The sequence below is a fragment of the Ambystoma mexicanum genome, chromosome 1q, assembly GCF_040938575.1.
Source record: "Ambystoma mexicanum isolate Mex_15411 chromosome 1q, UKY_AmexF1_1, whole genome shotgun sequence".
In the NCBI taxonomy this organism is placed as follows: Eukaryota; Metazoa; Chordata; class Amphibia; order Caudata; family Ambystomatidae; genus Ambystoma; species Ambystoma mexicanum.
In genome coordinates this window covers 1332038358-1332052123 of record NC_090922.1, presented here as the reverse complement: position 1 = coordinate 1332052123, position 13766 = coordinate 1332038358, and the positions used below count along the sequence as shown (strand labels likewise).

At 45.5% G+C, this 13766-nt stretch overlaps 1 protein-coding gene across 4 annotated transcripts in view; it reads right to left on the bottom strand.

The window, feature by feature from the left end:
* The window catches only part of ORC1 (origin recognition complex subunit 1), a 323506-nt gene that overhangs the window by 98556 nt on the left and 211184 nt on the right, over positions 1-13766 (bottom strand). For all 4 annotated transcript variants that reach the window (XM_069642194.1, XM_069642195.1, XM_069642197.1 and 1 more), the window contains 2 exons: positions 7478-7579; positions 6784-6955 (listed from right to left, as the gene is read on the bottom strand). In XM_069642194.1, the coding sequence (XP_069498295.1) occupies positions 6784-6955; positions 7478-7579 (274 nt within the window). The remainder of the gene's footprint in view (positions 1-6783; positions 6956-7477; positions 7580-13766) is intronic.

The following is a 13766-nucleotide window of genomic DNA, read 5'->3' as shown; positions in this document are numbered from 1 at the left end:
CACTGCTAGAAGTTCCAGCAGGTTTATATGTTTGGATGCTAAGCTCGGAGTCCACGCTCCGTGAGCAGTTTGATGGGATAGGTGAGCCCCCCATCCTGTGAGGGATGCGTCTGTGGTTAGAGTGGCTTCTACTGCGGGTGTGGCAAAAGTCTTCCCTATTAGCAGGTTTTCTTTTGTCCACCACCTCAGCGAAAGTACTAAGGCCTGCGAGACCACCACTAGATCGTCCCATTGTCCGCTGGCCTGACACCACTGGCTGTTGAGCCACTCCTGCATTGGGCACATGCGCAGACGCGCGTGAGGTACCAAATAAATACATGACGCCATCATCCCTAGCAAGCGCATAGCTTTGCGTACCGTCACCTCCCGACCTGTTACATAATGGGGGATCTGAAACAGCATGTTTTGGACCCTCTCGTTGGAGGGGAAGACGAGGCCGTCCTTTGTTTGAATTAGAGCCCCTAAAAATTGTTTGGTTTGGCTGGGTTCTAAGCTGGACTTCTTTTCGTTGATGGAGAAGCCCAGTTGGTACAAAAGGTTTACGGTCTTTTGGGTATTGGAGAAGCATGTTTCGTAAGAATCCCCGGTTATGAGCCAGTCGTCGAGGTAAGGGTATATTGGGATGGATAGCCTTCGCAGGTGGGCCGCTGCTACTGCCAGTACTTTTGTGAATACTCTTGGAGCAGAAGCTATCCCGAAGGGTAGTACTCTGAATTGGTAGTGTTTGTTCTCTATCTTGAACCTGAGGTATTTTCTGTGTGCTGGCAACATTAAAATATGAAAGTATGCATCTTTCATGTCTAGCGTTGTCATGTAATCCCCCTGTGATAACAGTGGGATTACTTCCTGCAAGGTCACCATACGGAACTTCTGTGGTTTGACAAAGTTGTTCGCTGGGCGCAGATCTAATACAGGGCGCATGGTTAAGTCCTTTTTGGGTACAAGGAAGTACACTGAATAAATACCTTCTGTTACCTGAGATAGGGGGACAGGTTCTATTGCTTCTTTTTTCAGCAGTTCTTTTACTTCTTGTAAAAGAATGGTGAGGTGCTCCGGTGATCTGCGTTGGTTTCGTGGGGGTTTGTACTTCGGGTAACCGTTGAATTCTATGCAGTATCCGTGGGTTATGGTTGATAATACCCATCGGTCTGACGATATTCCCTCCCATGCTGATAGGAACGATGTTAGGCGGCCCCCGACCGGTGATGCATGGGAGTGGACCCGAATCTTCGGGTCATTTGCTGGTATTGGGCGTGGAACCTCTGGGGCTGGAGCCACGACCTCTTCCTCTGCCACGCCGTTGGCCTCTTTGACTGAACTGGGTGTTACCCTGGTTAGAGGGCCAGTTGGTAGCAGAGTAACATTGTTGTTGGTTTTGCTGCTGTCTTTGGCCACGAAAGGAGCGTCTATTACCATAGCCTCGCCTGTTAGGGGGTCTAGATATTTGATCAAGAGTCTTGATGGTATCAAACTCTTTCTTAGCATGTTCTAGTGCCTCATCAACTGCCTTCCCAAACAGATGCGTCTGTTCTATGGGTTTATTTATGAGGGAGGCTTGGGTTTCTGGTTTAAAACCTGAATTGCGTAGTCAAACGTGTCGTTTGAGAAGTATTCCCTGAACCAGGGATCGGCCAGCAGTTTCAGCGGCATCTAGGGAGTTCTTAACGATGCCCTGGTTTACAAGTGTTCCCTCTGATATTACAGTTAGCAGACGTGACCGCAGGGGTTCAGGTGCGTCCTCTGCCTCGCTGCGCAGCTTGCTCCACTGTGCATCTGCGTAGCTAGCTAATAGGGAGTTGTTATTAGCAATTCTAGTAGAGAAGGCGGCGGAGGTCGTGATTCTCTTCCCAAGTGCGTACAGCTTCTTGCCTTCTTTGTCAGGTGGTGCTTCACTAGTGGATAGTGGTACCCTTGCTCTTTTCCTTGTGTTGGTAACTACAAGGGAGTCCGGAATAGAGTGTCCTCTGATGTATAAAGGGTCAGAGGATGAAGGGCTGAAGAGCTTTTCTATTCTAGGGTTGACCCCTCTTACTAAAGCTGGATTAGAAAGGGAAGGAGAAATTCTTCTCTTAATAGAAGCCAGGAGTGGAATAGACTGGCTAACAGGGGCTTTTTCTTTAATAACTCTTTCTACAAAGTCTATGTCTGGAAGAGCTTCCCCTGTGTCAAGCTCAAAATGCGCTGCTGCCTTGCGCAATAGTGCATTGAGGGAAGGTTGGTCATCTATGGGAGAGGAGTTCCCAATATGTGAATCCTTGAGAGGAGAAGGGTGAAAGGCATCAGGGTCGGAGTGCACTGATGGGGATTGCCACGGCTGCACTGACGGGGATTGCCAGGGCTGCGATGTAGCTGTATCCTCTTCGAAATTAGTGTAAGGATCTTCTTCGAACCCCTCTTCCTCAAGTTCTTCTTCTTGCCCACCCAAACACTCCTCATCTTCCTGAAGGTATTGCTCCTCCTCAGTGAGGTCATATACATCTGTGGAAGGGGGAACCAGCCTAGGAATCTTGACTCTAGGGTCATCCTGGGGCCATTCTCTTTGTCTTTTGTGAGTGGGTGGGTCTTGGTTTCCTAGAAACCTTTCTATTTTCTCCATGCAAGAATGGAGTCTTTCAAGGGTCTCATGGGGTACCCCTGAATAGTCTAGAGGGGGGAAATCTGTGTTTTCACCTTCGAACCGATTCGAACGCTCCCACAACGTCGACGAGAGGTTACCGTCTCCTTCTGAAAAGCCCTCCGGTAGTTCAGAAGCGTCCTTAGATGAAAGGGGCAGTTCTTGGCTACCTTTGTACTTTTTCGTCGCGGTATTCGACGTTTGTTTCGTCGTCCGCGCACGTTTGTCTTCGGAGACAATTCTCGCTAGGCTCTCGACAACGAGTTTGTCAGTCGAGGGCTCTGGTGTCGACGTTGTGTGCGTTGCGCGTTATACCTCGACGGCCGCTCTATGGAGCGTTACGTCGGATGTTTTTGGGGTAGCGCCCGTGTTAGATGAAAGCCCAATCGCTGGTCACGGCTGCGTTTGCGGGTGGGGCTTGAGACCTTTACGGTCTGCGGTAGACGCCGGAGTGCCCTGCGTCCCCTTCGGCGCTGATGGATCCTTCGTTCTCGACGAAGAAGAGCCGTGGGTTGTATGTTTAGCCTTATGGGGTTTATGTGCGTCCTTGTCGCCGGGGTGTTCATCCCCATGAGCAGGGCGTGAGCCGAGCCCGTCGGGGCCGGGGACGGACGTCGAGGAGCGGGAACGCTCCTTCTGGGGGTTCATGACTTCCGTAACGGACGTCGAGTTATCGCCCTACTCGTCACTTTCAGTAACAGCGGCAGCGGGTGAGGAAACTGACTTTGACATCGCGTAGTCCGCCCACCTTTTAACTTTTCGTTCCTTAAGGGTTCTAGGTTTCAAGAGCTTGCAGGCTGCGCAGCTGTCCTCTTTGTGATCGAGGGGCAAGCAACGATTACAGAGCTTGTGCTTATCCTTCCAAGTATATTTGCCCCTGCAGCGTGGGCAGAACTTAAAAGGTGTCCTCTCCATAGCTGAGGCAATAATAGCTGGCGATAACAACCCCAAGGGAAAGAAAGGGGAGAAAGAAAGACATTCTCAAAGAGAAGATAAAAGTTCGAACCCCCACTCTCCCTACTGTATGTTGGCCGTCGAGGCCAGGCCACGTGTTCGGCAGCGCCGAAGGATCTCCTCCGGTCTTCCTCTCCGTCGAAAATCTGTTCGGCGGAGAAACAGCTTCACAGCTAACGTCGAGGGGAGGGATCGTTAATAATATATTAAGTATAACAAAGGACCGAGGTCCGTGGCAAGTATTAGCAATGTCTCTCTAGAAGCTCTGCGAAAGGCGACCAGAAACTGGGCGGAAAAAAACAATCTGAGGGACCTCGACGCGTGAGGGATTGTGGGTACAATGCACGTCACTATAGGGATAGTGTTACAGACACGCCTTGTCGACGTCCCCTTTTCGACTACGAAAAACAAAATGCAATACTCCGCAGTGACCACTGGATGTCGGACCTATGCACAGCATGTGATTCTAAGCAGATTAACAAACATCAGAAAAGTGTTTATTTGAATAACTGCTACTGTGAAACGTCACAACATTACTGCTCACGTTGACTCCTCTAGAGATAAGCCTGGCTGCTCAGCCACACTACCAACCTCTGTAGTTCAGACTTCTACCAAAGTTTGGGTCCCTATTGCCAGGAGGTCAAGGTTATTGTAGTGCACCCAAAGGGTACTGCATATAATCTTGCCTAACAGGAAGAGAAGCCCACTGGCCGCCAGGGAATGGTCTGGGACCCTGTCCACCATAACAGTGGGGAAGAATCGACCACTAACCATATAAGAAGGGTCTGGTACCCAACAGAAGTAAACCAGAGCATTGAGTAAGTCTTCAATATTATAGTGACAGAGATAAGTCTATTAGTTACAAAAGAAGGGTCTGGGACAACCCACGGTAATGAGCAAAATTAAGGGACCCTTCGCCACAGTGGTCAAGAGGAGATCACTAGAGCCCAGAGAAGTGTCCAGGATACCAACAAGATTTGGGACATTGTTGAAAACAAGTCACAGTGACAAAGTGTGTATCAAGCTGGAAGCAGCGAGAAAGAACTTTATCAAGAAATACCAGGAGATGGGAGTCATTCTCCTGTTACCAAATCAGAGGTTTTGATAGAAACGTCAAAGGAAGGGAGGCATTCCCCATGGCATTGGGTTAAACTGTGCCAAAGCATACCAAGAGAAGGGAGTCATTTTCTTGGTCCTCAATGTAGAGTTGAGGTGAAGAAACCAGGGGAAAGGAGTCACCCGCCACCCCTGCCTTGTTGTGAATTGTACCAAACCGTACCAAGGTAAGGGAGCAATTCCCCCTGGTTTTATTGGAAATCATATAGAGCCACACCAAGAGAAGGGAGCCATTCTGCTGGAAGGAACATTGTGTAAAGACTGACTGAAAATCGCAAGCCAGGGCAAGGGAGTCATCCCCCTGGTATTCTTGTTTTTTTTAAACCCCATCCAAAAAGCAGGAGAAGGGAGCAATTCTCATTAAAGAAGGAACTTGGTTAGTGTACCTTTTTAGTTGTAGTGCGAGGGACAGAAGTAGGTTGTGACACAGGACAGTGGAATTTACTTTGATGGATGTTCTAACAGACCCTTTTAGTATTCGTTTTGAGGAAGGGAAGCCCTTCTTAGAAGTTCGGGATAGTAAGAATCTTTTTGACCTAAAGAAATAAACGGCCATAACACAAACCATGCCAGCTTTGTGTCAGCATCTTTCTTCGACACCGTTACACTACTTACCCGTTAGTGAAGGACTGCTGAAACTATAGCGGCTCCATCCATAAGAAAAGTTATATGCTTACTGATTTAAATGGTCTCTCACTCTGCTACTTAGTTTTCCTGTGTGTACATTACTCACCGTATTTCTGATGCTTACAGCTGCTTATATTCACATGCTATGCATAAACCGACAACTAGTGGTAGTCGCAGAGTATTACAGGACTTGTTTTCGAAACTCGAAAAGGGGCATCAACTGGGCGTGTTAGTAATACTATCCCTAGTGTACCCATGGTCCTTCACACGTCCAGGTCCCTCAGATTGATTTGTTTCTGACATGATGTAGCGTGAAGTGTAGCGTAAGTACATATGTAATAAAGCAGAAAATAGCAATAGAGCAAGAAACATCTATGCGCCTTCAAATCCAGGTGGGGAGGAAGGGTGGGCAAATGTGAATCTAAGCAGATACATGCCTCAGAAATACTATTACAGTGAGTAATGTATCCATTCTGAGGGTTGTGGATCTGCTTCAATCACATGCTATGCATAGATTAGCAAGCAGTATCTGGAGAAGGAGGTGGGCCGGCAAGTTGGGAAAGTTCCATGAAGCGTTCTCTCAATCGGGTTATCTTAAAAACTCAAACACAAGAGTAAAACATACATCAAAATACATGAAAGAATGGGAAAAAAGGCTCACACTTTCCAGGAAATAAAATGAAGTCCTCAAAATCCAGCAAAGTTGTTGGGGTTCTCTACGGTGAAGGGAATTAGCACATTTTTGAGAATTCTCCCTAACACAAATCATTTGTATGTATTATTTCTTTGTACTACATGTGATATTTTAAATTTTATATTGTTTTACTTTTTCTTTGTAAAGGTTAAATAACCCAAATAAATTAAATCATTTGCTTGGGAAAGGACAGCTTATGCCAGGTCAGGTCAACGAGCTGATCTGAAGGCAGGCAGGCATGCAGGAGAGGGTAGTAAATTATGGCAATGTTGAAAGACTACGTAGGACGGTTAGTACATTTGATCGCTAGGTGTTCAGAAAATGTGTAGCTGGAACCTGGGAACATTGAAGTGGATTACTGCAACATCGCCTCTTCTTGAGTTTATTATGCAGATTACGCCCTTGATAGCCGTAAGATTGGTTAGGGGAGTAGGGTTTTGGGCATCTATTATCTGTTAAGGGTTGGATCTTTGATCAATGAAGAAATTACTCCCATGTTTGAAATTTGTGAGGCTGAGAAGGATGATTTGTATTTTAACTGCTCTTGGGAAAATGAAAAAAAAAAACAATTACATTTGTCCCAGATTTTCACAAAAAAAAAAAAAGAAAAATAGTTCATTTTAGATCCAATTGATCCAATTTAAAGCTGTAAACAAAGTTTTCAGTTCTCTCACCGGCAAAGGAAATCCTAGAATGAAATTATGCAGGAGTGCATTACAGACCAGATCTGTAATACACTCCTGCATTATTCTTTTTGAAAGATGTGAAAAAAACTTACTTTCAGTATCTGCACATAGGCCTGGTGAGGATCAGTCAGCTTCATGCCATTGATTTCTATGTACTGGAAATTTGGTACGTCGTCATTTTCAGCTGCAGTCTGGAGGCATCGGATCACCTCGTGGACAGTTGCAGTTTTTCCAGTACCAGGGACTCCTGAAATATACATACACCTAACACCAACAACAAATATACATTTGAGAAAGACGGCCAGATGTATTATTTAGCCCTAGCAAATTACACACATACAATCTTGACGAGATCAAATGGTGGTGTGGGGGCGGACATGACTGCACCAGAGGGTTTTTATACTTTGAAACCCAAGGAAAAGGGAAAACTGACATCTCATGCACATGGGTTTTCACATTTTACTTAACTACTCATAAAAACATGTACTCTTCATTTCTTAAATTATGGTTGAACCTTCCCCCAGATTTTTCTCGACAGATAAGAATAAAAGCTACAGTCAAAGCACCTAGAGAATGCAAACAATTAAAGGTGAAAGCCAAACCCGCATTTAAATGGCCCTTGATAAAAATGCCCTTTAAAATCATCTTGAGATTGATGTTTTTCAAACTGCTCTCCGCTAATCAACTAAGTTTTCCTTCAGAACCACGAGAAAACACACATGCATAGACTCAGCCAAGGCTTTAATACCACATCTTAACAGAAAAAGTATATCAGGAAACACTTACCCTCCTGTGCCATCAAGAAGTTTACTCTCAACAAAGTTATAGATGTCCTGGTACTCCTGTTCTCGACAAGGTAAGGACTCTGGAACCGCAGAAACATGTAGCCTATGGCAAACCCAAAGAACATGAGTTTTGATATTTAGCTGTAGGGCCATACACACTTGCAAGGCTGTTACAATGTTCCAAATCATGTTCTTGACAGAGCAGTACACAAAGACAACTGCATAAATGCATTGTGAATTCAAATGACCCAACAGCTTCTAAGTTGGGGAGAAGAGACTACGCGCTAGAAGAACTTTCACCTTTGAACGAGCAGCTTGGATTCTGTTATCGGATGCCTAAAGCCAACCAGTGTTTTAAAATTTTAACTGGATACATTTTAGTGAGCAGAATTTGAGGATTCTAGAACCTAACCGTAAAAAGAGGTGTTTCATGGGTTGCTCAGATTGGAGTTAAGATTGAAGGATTCAATTAAATCCCTCATTGCAAGTGCAAGTGATAGATGGGGGAGTAAAGGCTAGTAGTGAACCTGGGCCTCTACAGCCAGTCTGACAATGCAATGGCATGTTTTGGACTTCTATATTTTAGTAGCATCTCAAGCTCTAAATGCGAACATAGTGCTCATCAAAGTTGAGGCCAACAGCATGCAGCCTTACTACAATACCTTGTGCGCTGACCTGAACCAGTCAAATGCAGCAAAGAAAATGCAAAACAATACTGCAATTGCGATTGTCATTACCTTGACTCCTGGTTAAATGGAATACACGTCACTTGGCAGAACGGATGGATCATCAAATCTACATCTCAGGGACTTGAAGACAAAACAAATGAAACGGAAGGTCACCTAGCAAAAAGAGGTTTGTCAATCCCGACAAACCCTAGCATCAACTCATCAATTGACTAGGGCTAAAGGAAAGAAGGTCCTATCGGAACCCCAGCCTGACGCGGTGTGGGAGAATTTTCATTTCTGTGCCAATTACGTTTAACCTTACAGACCCCTAGCTCTTTTGCTGGACTCGGGGCTTTTTAATTTTAACTCCTGAGTGGGAGTTTCATGTGGTTTTTCTGACTAGGAATTTTGTGTTTCTTACTGGTCTGGTAAACTCCATTGGCATCTGCTTTTGCATTGTGACTCAGCACCTTTTGTGCAGCGCCACTGAGAAGTCCTCAATGTTTAACTACATTTTCTTGGGTAAACTACTGTTCCCAAGAAAAGTAAGATGACCCTTGTCTGTCTTACTTTTTCTTTTATGAGTCCAGCACACACCACCCTATGTGGAGTGCTGGGAGGTTACATAGCAACTCCTGTATCCCACTCCTCATGTAACCTTCTATTACACTAACTCACTTGAATCGATGGTGGTAGCGTTTTCTTTTTTACTACCTTGTGCTGTGTATCTGCAGGCTGATACCTCCGCTGCAGTACAGCACCTAAAAGGTGACAATTTTCCCAAAATGGCCCCATTCTACTTTCTTTGCCATAACTTGTCAGTTTGTTTCTTCTGGGCTCTTACTCTGTTTGAATCGGGTTTGAGTCCTTTGTGTGTTTTGCATTTGGCGGGCTTCAGCCCTGACGCCCGCCCAGGCTTCAGTGTGTCTGGAAAGGCAGGAAGGGAGGGAAGGAGGGTACCAAAACTTCCCTGTCCTTTGTCTCTAGGTGTGCCAGAGTGAAACCAGTTCTGAATGGCCGGTTGGCTGTCCTGGAGGACAGCCGCCCTGCTGGGTGATTGACAGCCTGTGGCAGTGACTGAATGGGAACTTGCTTAAAAGGCGAGGTTTATGGGACTAGAGGCAGAGTCGACCACTGGAGGACAACATCCGACAAAGAAGACGTGTAGAGACGCCGGCAGCACCCTTCTGATCTGCGAAGACCTGCAGCTGTGCTGACCCTGTTTCCGTTTCGACTGGGAATATCCGCACGCAAGGACTTCCTCCCGTGGGCTGGTTAGACCATCTACCTTAAGACGAGCTTCATTTTGGCGCAACCCCCAACTTGCTGTGACTTTCCAAGGCTGCAGAATCCCAATACCCGGGGACTCCTGACCATCATTGAGTGCATTGTCTTCTGAAGTGCAAATCCAGCCAAACCTTTGTGGGCATCCAGAGGACCCTACAGAAGTAGGAAATCCTCATCCAGAGTCCACTAACCAGAGTCCAGGACCGAGGGATCAAGTAACTTCTAACCGGAGCTGCTGTTCTTTGGCGCTGAGAAAAAGGCACCAAAACCACAAAAAAGCTGCTGAGTCGAGGAGAATCCATTGCTGCAGAGTACCTCTCGAGTGCTGCCGCAGGAGCCCACCAGACGTCCTCCATTTCGTCACCACGACCAAGGAGCAGGAACAAGGGTCTGCTGCACTGCAACCAGAAGGCATCCAGCTGGAACCAATTCTTCAGTTCACAGGTGGTTGATGTACCCCAAACTTTTTGAAATTTGTGGTGCTTCCTACCTCGGGGAGTGCTATTTTACCCTCTTCTGAGTTGACTTCAACTGCGCAAAACTAAGAGAACTGCAGAGGCACACTGGAAAAAGTGCCCTTCAGCAACCAATAAGAATGAGCTAACCCTAGCATCCACTAGTTACAAAGAAGCCATCCTTATTGCTAAAGAAAATACACCTACAACAAAAGTATTACGCAAGCGGAACCCAACACAAGAACTTTTTAAGATTCTAAAAGAACTAGAATCCCCTATTGACAAATGTGTTACTGACGCACCTTGGTGTAGTAACATTCAGAAGGCCTTATTAGATAAAATAGCTCGACTACAATCTAAAATCAATGCAAAAAAATCCCTGCTACTAGCTGACCCGGACTACAAACAATTACCTAACAAATCACCTACCTTTAAGTCAACTTGTAAGCCATTCAGTTTCTCACCCCTCTCAATTTGGGAAGTTGAAAACATCATTAGGAAACTTAAACCATCAAACTGCCAAGGTGATGCCTGCCCTGCCCCGATCATCAAAGCAGCAGCACACGATCTGGCACCATTTATTACCAACCTCATCAATGCCTCCTTCAAATCCGGAGTAGTGCCTGATAACCTAAAAGACGCGTGGGTCATTCCACTACTCAAAAAACCTACTCTTGACCCAGCCAACCCGTCTAACTATAGGCCGATAACAACCGTACCTTTCTTATTAAAAATACTGGACAGAGCAGCCTATCTACAAATACAGGCCTACCTAGAATCGAACAATCTCTTGGGACTAAGGCAATCCGGCTTCCGACCCAGACAAGGCACGGAAACTGCATTAATAGATCTCACTACCCAGATCCAAATCCTAAAAGACAATGGCAAACTTGCACTCCTCTTACTGCTTGACCTGTCAGCAGCTTTTGATTTGGTTAACCACCACTTTGTCACCATTTGAAAACTGCAGCAAACTTTTCAGACGTACCCACTGCTTGGATCAGTTCCTTCTTAGCGAACAGAACCATGAGGGTCTTTTCTCCCACTGATTCAGCTGAACCCTCACCAGTACCTTGTGGAGTCCTGCAAGGCTCTTGTGTGTCCCCGACACTTTATAATGGATTCACAAAGCCCCTCTTTGATATCCTTGACTATCTGGGTGTCACGTATACTAATTATGCGGATGACACCCAGATACTCATTCCCATCTCGGGTAACTATGAAACAGACAGCAAAACCCTCAATGAAATATACTCAGTAATTCAAGCATGGATGGCACATCATGGACTTTGTCTCAATGATGAAAAAATTGAGCTGATCATCCTTGGCACTCACGCCAAACTAAAATATCTTAACTCCGCTTTTAAATCTTTCACTATAGATGGTAATCTCATCCCCGTTTCAAACAACACTAAAACCCTTGGTATCTACATTGATGCCACCTTATCCTTTTCCAAACAAACTAATGCAGAAGCATCATCAGCTGCCTACACTTGCAAATTGATCACTGCATGTAGGCCGTTCATCTCCTCACCCAACTGCATTACTCTTGCTAGAGCATTAGTCCTGTCCAAAATAGACTATTGTAATGCCCTTTACTTAGGCATTAGCCACAAAAATATCAACAAACTGCAAGTAATTCAAAATAACGCCATCAGGGCTGCCCTCAACATCCCTAAAAAGTTTCATATTTCTGAGACTAGACGCAATCTACACTGGCTCCCAGTAGAGCATAGAATATCCCTCAAAACACTGGCCCTCCCACACAAAGCCAGGGCAAACCTTGCACCAGCCTACCTCTCCAACCAACTTACACCTCATACAGCATCAAGACCTCTTAGAGCAGCTCAAGCTAACACTATGTCCATACCGAGATTCAACTGCCATAACTCAGGTGGAGCTAGCTTCCCCGTACAAGCTTCGAAACTATGGAACACACTTCCCGCGGTTCTTAGGTCAGAACCCTCATTTAACCTATTCAAACGCAACACGAAGCGTTGGCTTCACAACATGGACTCTGACAGCCCAACCTTCCAGATCCCAGAACGTCAGACTGCCGACGGTACATTTTGTAATCTACGGATTTATTTCAGATTATGTATGTATGTTTCTGTAATACAGAGTATTCACCTATCTGTATCTGTAACGTAACCCTTGTTTACTGCACTCAAATGTAACTGTAACCAGATCTAACTTACGCGCCCGTATGCCCCCCGGGCCTGGCTGCGCTTTATAAATAAAATAAATAAAGAATACAAATACTTGCACTGGCCTTTCAGCTTGTGCTTCTTCAGGTAAATCCTTTGAGTTGCTGTGATTTTCTATTTGAACTATTATTTAAGAACATGTTCTACGAAGATAGCATTAGAACGTTCAACTGGCCCATTGACTTTGGCCATCCTGGCTCCTTAAAGGGCCCCCTTCTGAACCTATTGGCTTTGGCAGTGCTCGTTCCCTTACAGGTTTTAATGAACACTTCTTGCTGGGATAAAAGACTGCCTGCATCCCTCTGGGAGAATCAAACTGTTTTTGTAGAATACCAGTATGTTCTGATCTAACCATAACCTTTCCCTCCCTTAGAACTCAATACTTAGAACTTGATACTGCAGAGGTGATAGAAAATAAGTGTTAATACTGACCTCAAATGACGTCACTCAGTGTGCTGGAAAATGTATTACATATGAAAGAATGAATCACCTGCTTGATTGTTTTTTTTTTAACTGAATCCTAACTTGAAATATCTATATATATATAAATACATATTTATATTATAACTAAGTGTTTAACTGGATACTGGTATTTACTGATTTCATTGTACAGTTCTACAGCTCATGTTACCCCTCTTAAAATGAGCCTGGCTGCTCAGTCACGCTACCAACTTGTGTAGGACAGGCCAATGTTAAAAGGTGGTTACCTAATACCAAGAGTTGAGTCTTGTGTAGTCCCACACCAGTTGGATTGCATCAATTCTTAACCAAAAGTTGCTTTTTACTACTGGGGGCACCTTAAGTCTACATTTACATGGGCATCCTATGGACAGCATCTTCCCCAGGCAGCAGATGTGTGGTTTTGGCCTCTCCTCAAGCACAGGGACAACCACATGAACATCTAGAGCAGGTTACCATGCTGAACACAACCTTGCATGCAACTAAAACACTCTTTATGCCAAAGAAAAAGATGAAGCAATTAGTGGGGGCTGGGAGGGAGGGGCAGCTGTTGCAAAAATGTTTGCTTCTTTCACTCCATAGACAAAGGGATACCCTACTATTTGCCATTTTGTTGAACCGTTCCTGACTTTTGGAGGCAAGTGAAGAGTTTTTGGAACCTGTATCTTTCGAAGCTCATGGTTTTTAGAACCACTGATGAGTCCCCTATGGCTATCTGTGCAGGAGGACTCTTCTCATGCAGCCCACCAGTGAGGATCTCGGGGCCTGCAGTCTTTTTCAGATACAGGCCACATCTTGGGCATTTCGCCCTGAATTCTTGTTGTTGGTAGTGCTGCAGTGCTCCCTTCTACTTCCCCTGGGCCTGAGCCCCAGCCACTCGCCCCTTGCCACTGCTCACCCTCGGCACCTCAGATTGGTGTTCCAGGTCACAAGACCCGGAACACCACACTTAAACTCTCTGCCTAAGCATTCCCACGAAATAATGTTGTCCAGCAGTCTACTTAGTCACCTTGACTCGCCTACTCTGACAGTATCACAGCACCTGTCCACTACACAAATCTCCATGGGTCGCCATCAGGTACTTGGCCACCTCTACCTAGCTTTGTGCTGGCTGCAAATGCACACGCACATTCTAGCATCCTCATTCAGATCTCAAACCTCCAAGGGCGTTCACCCCACAGCGCTTTGATGCCATACCAAAGGCAGTATATGCT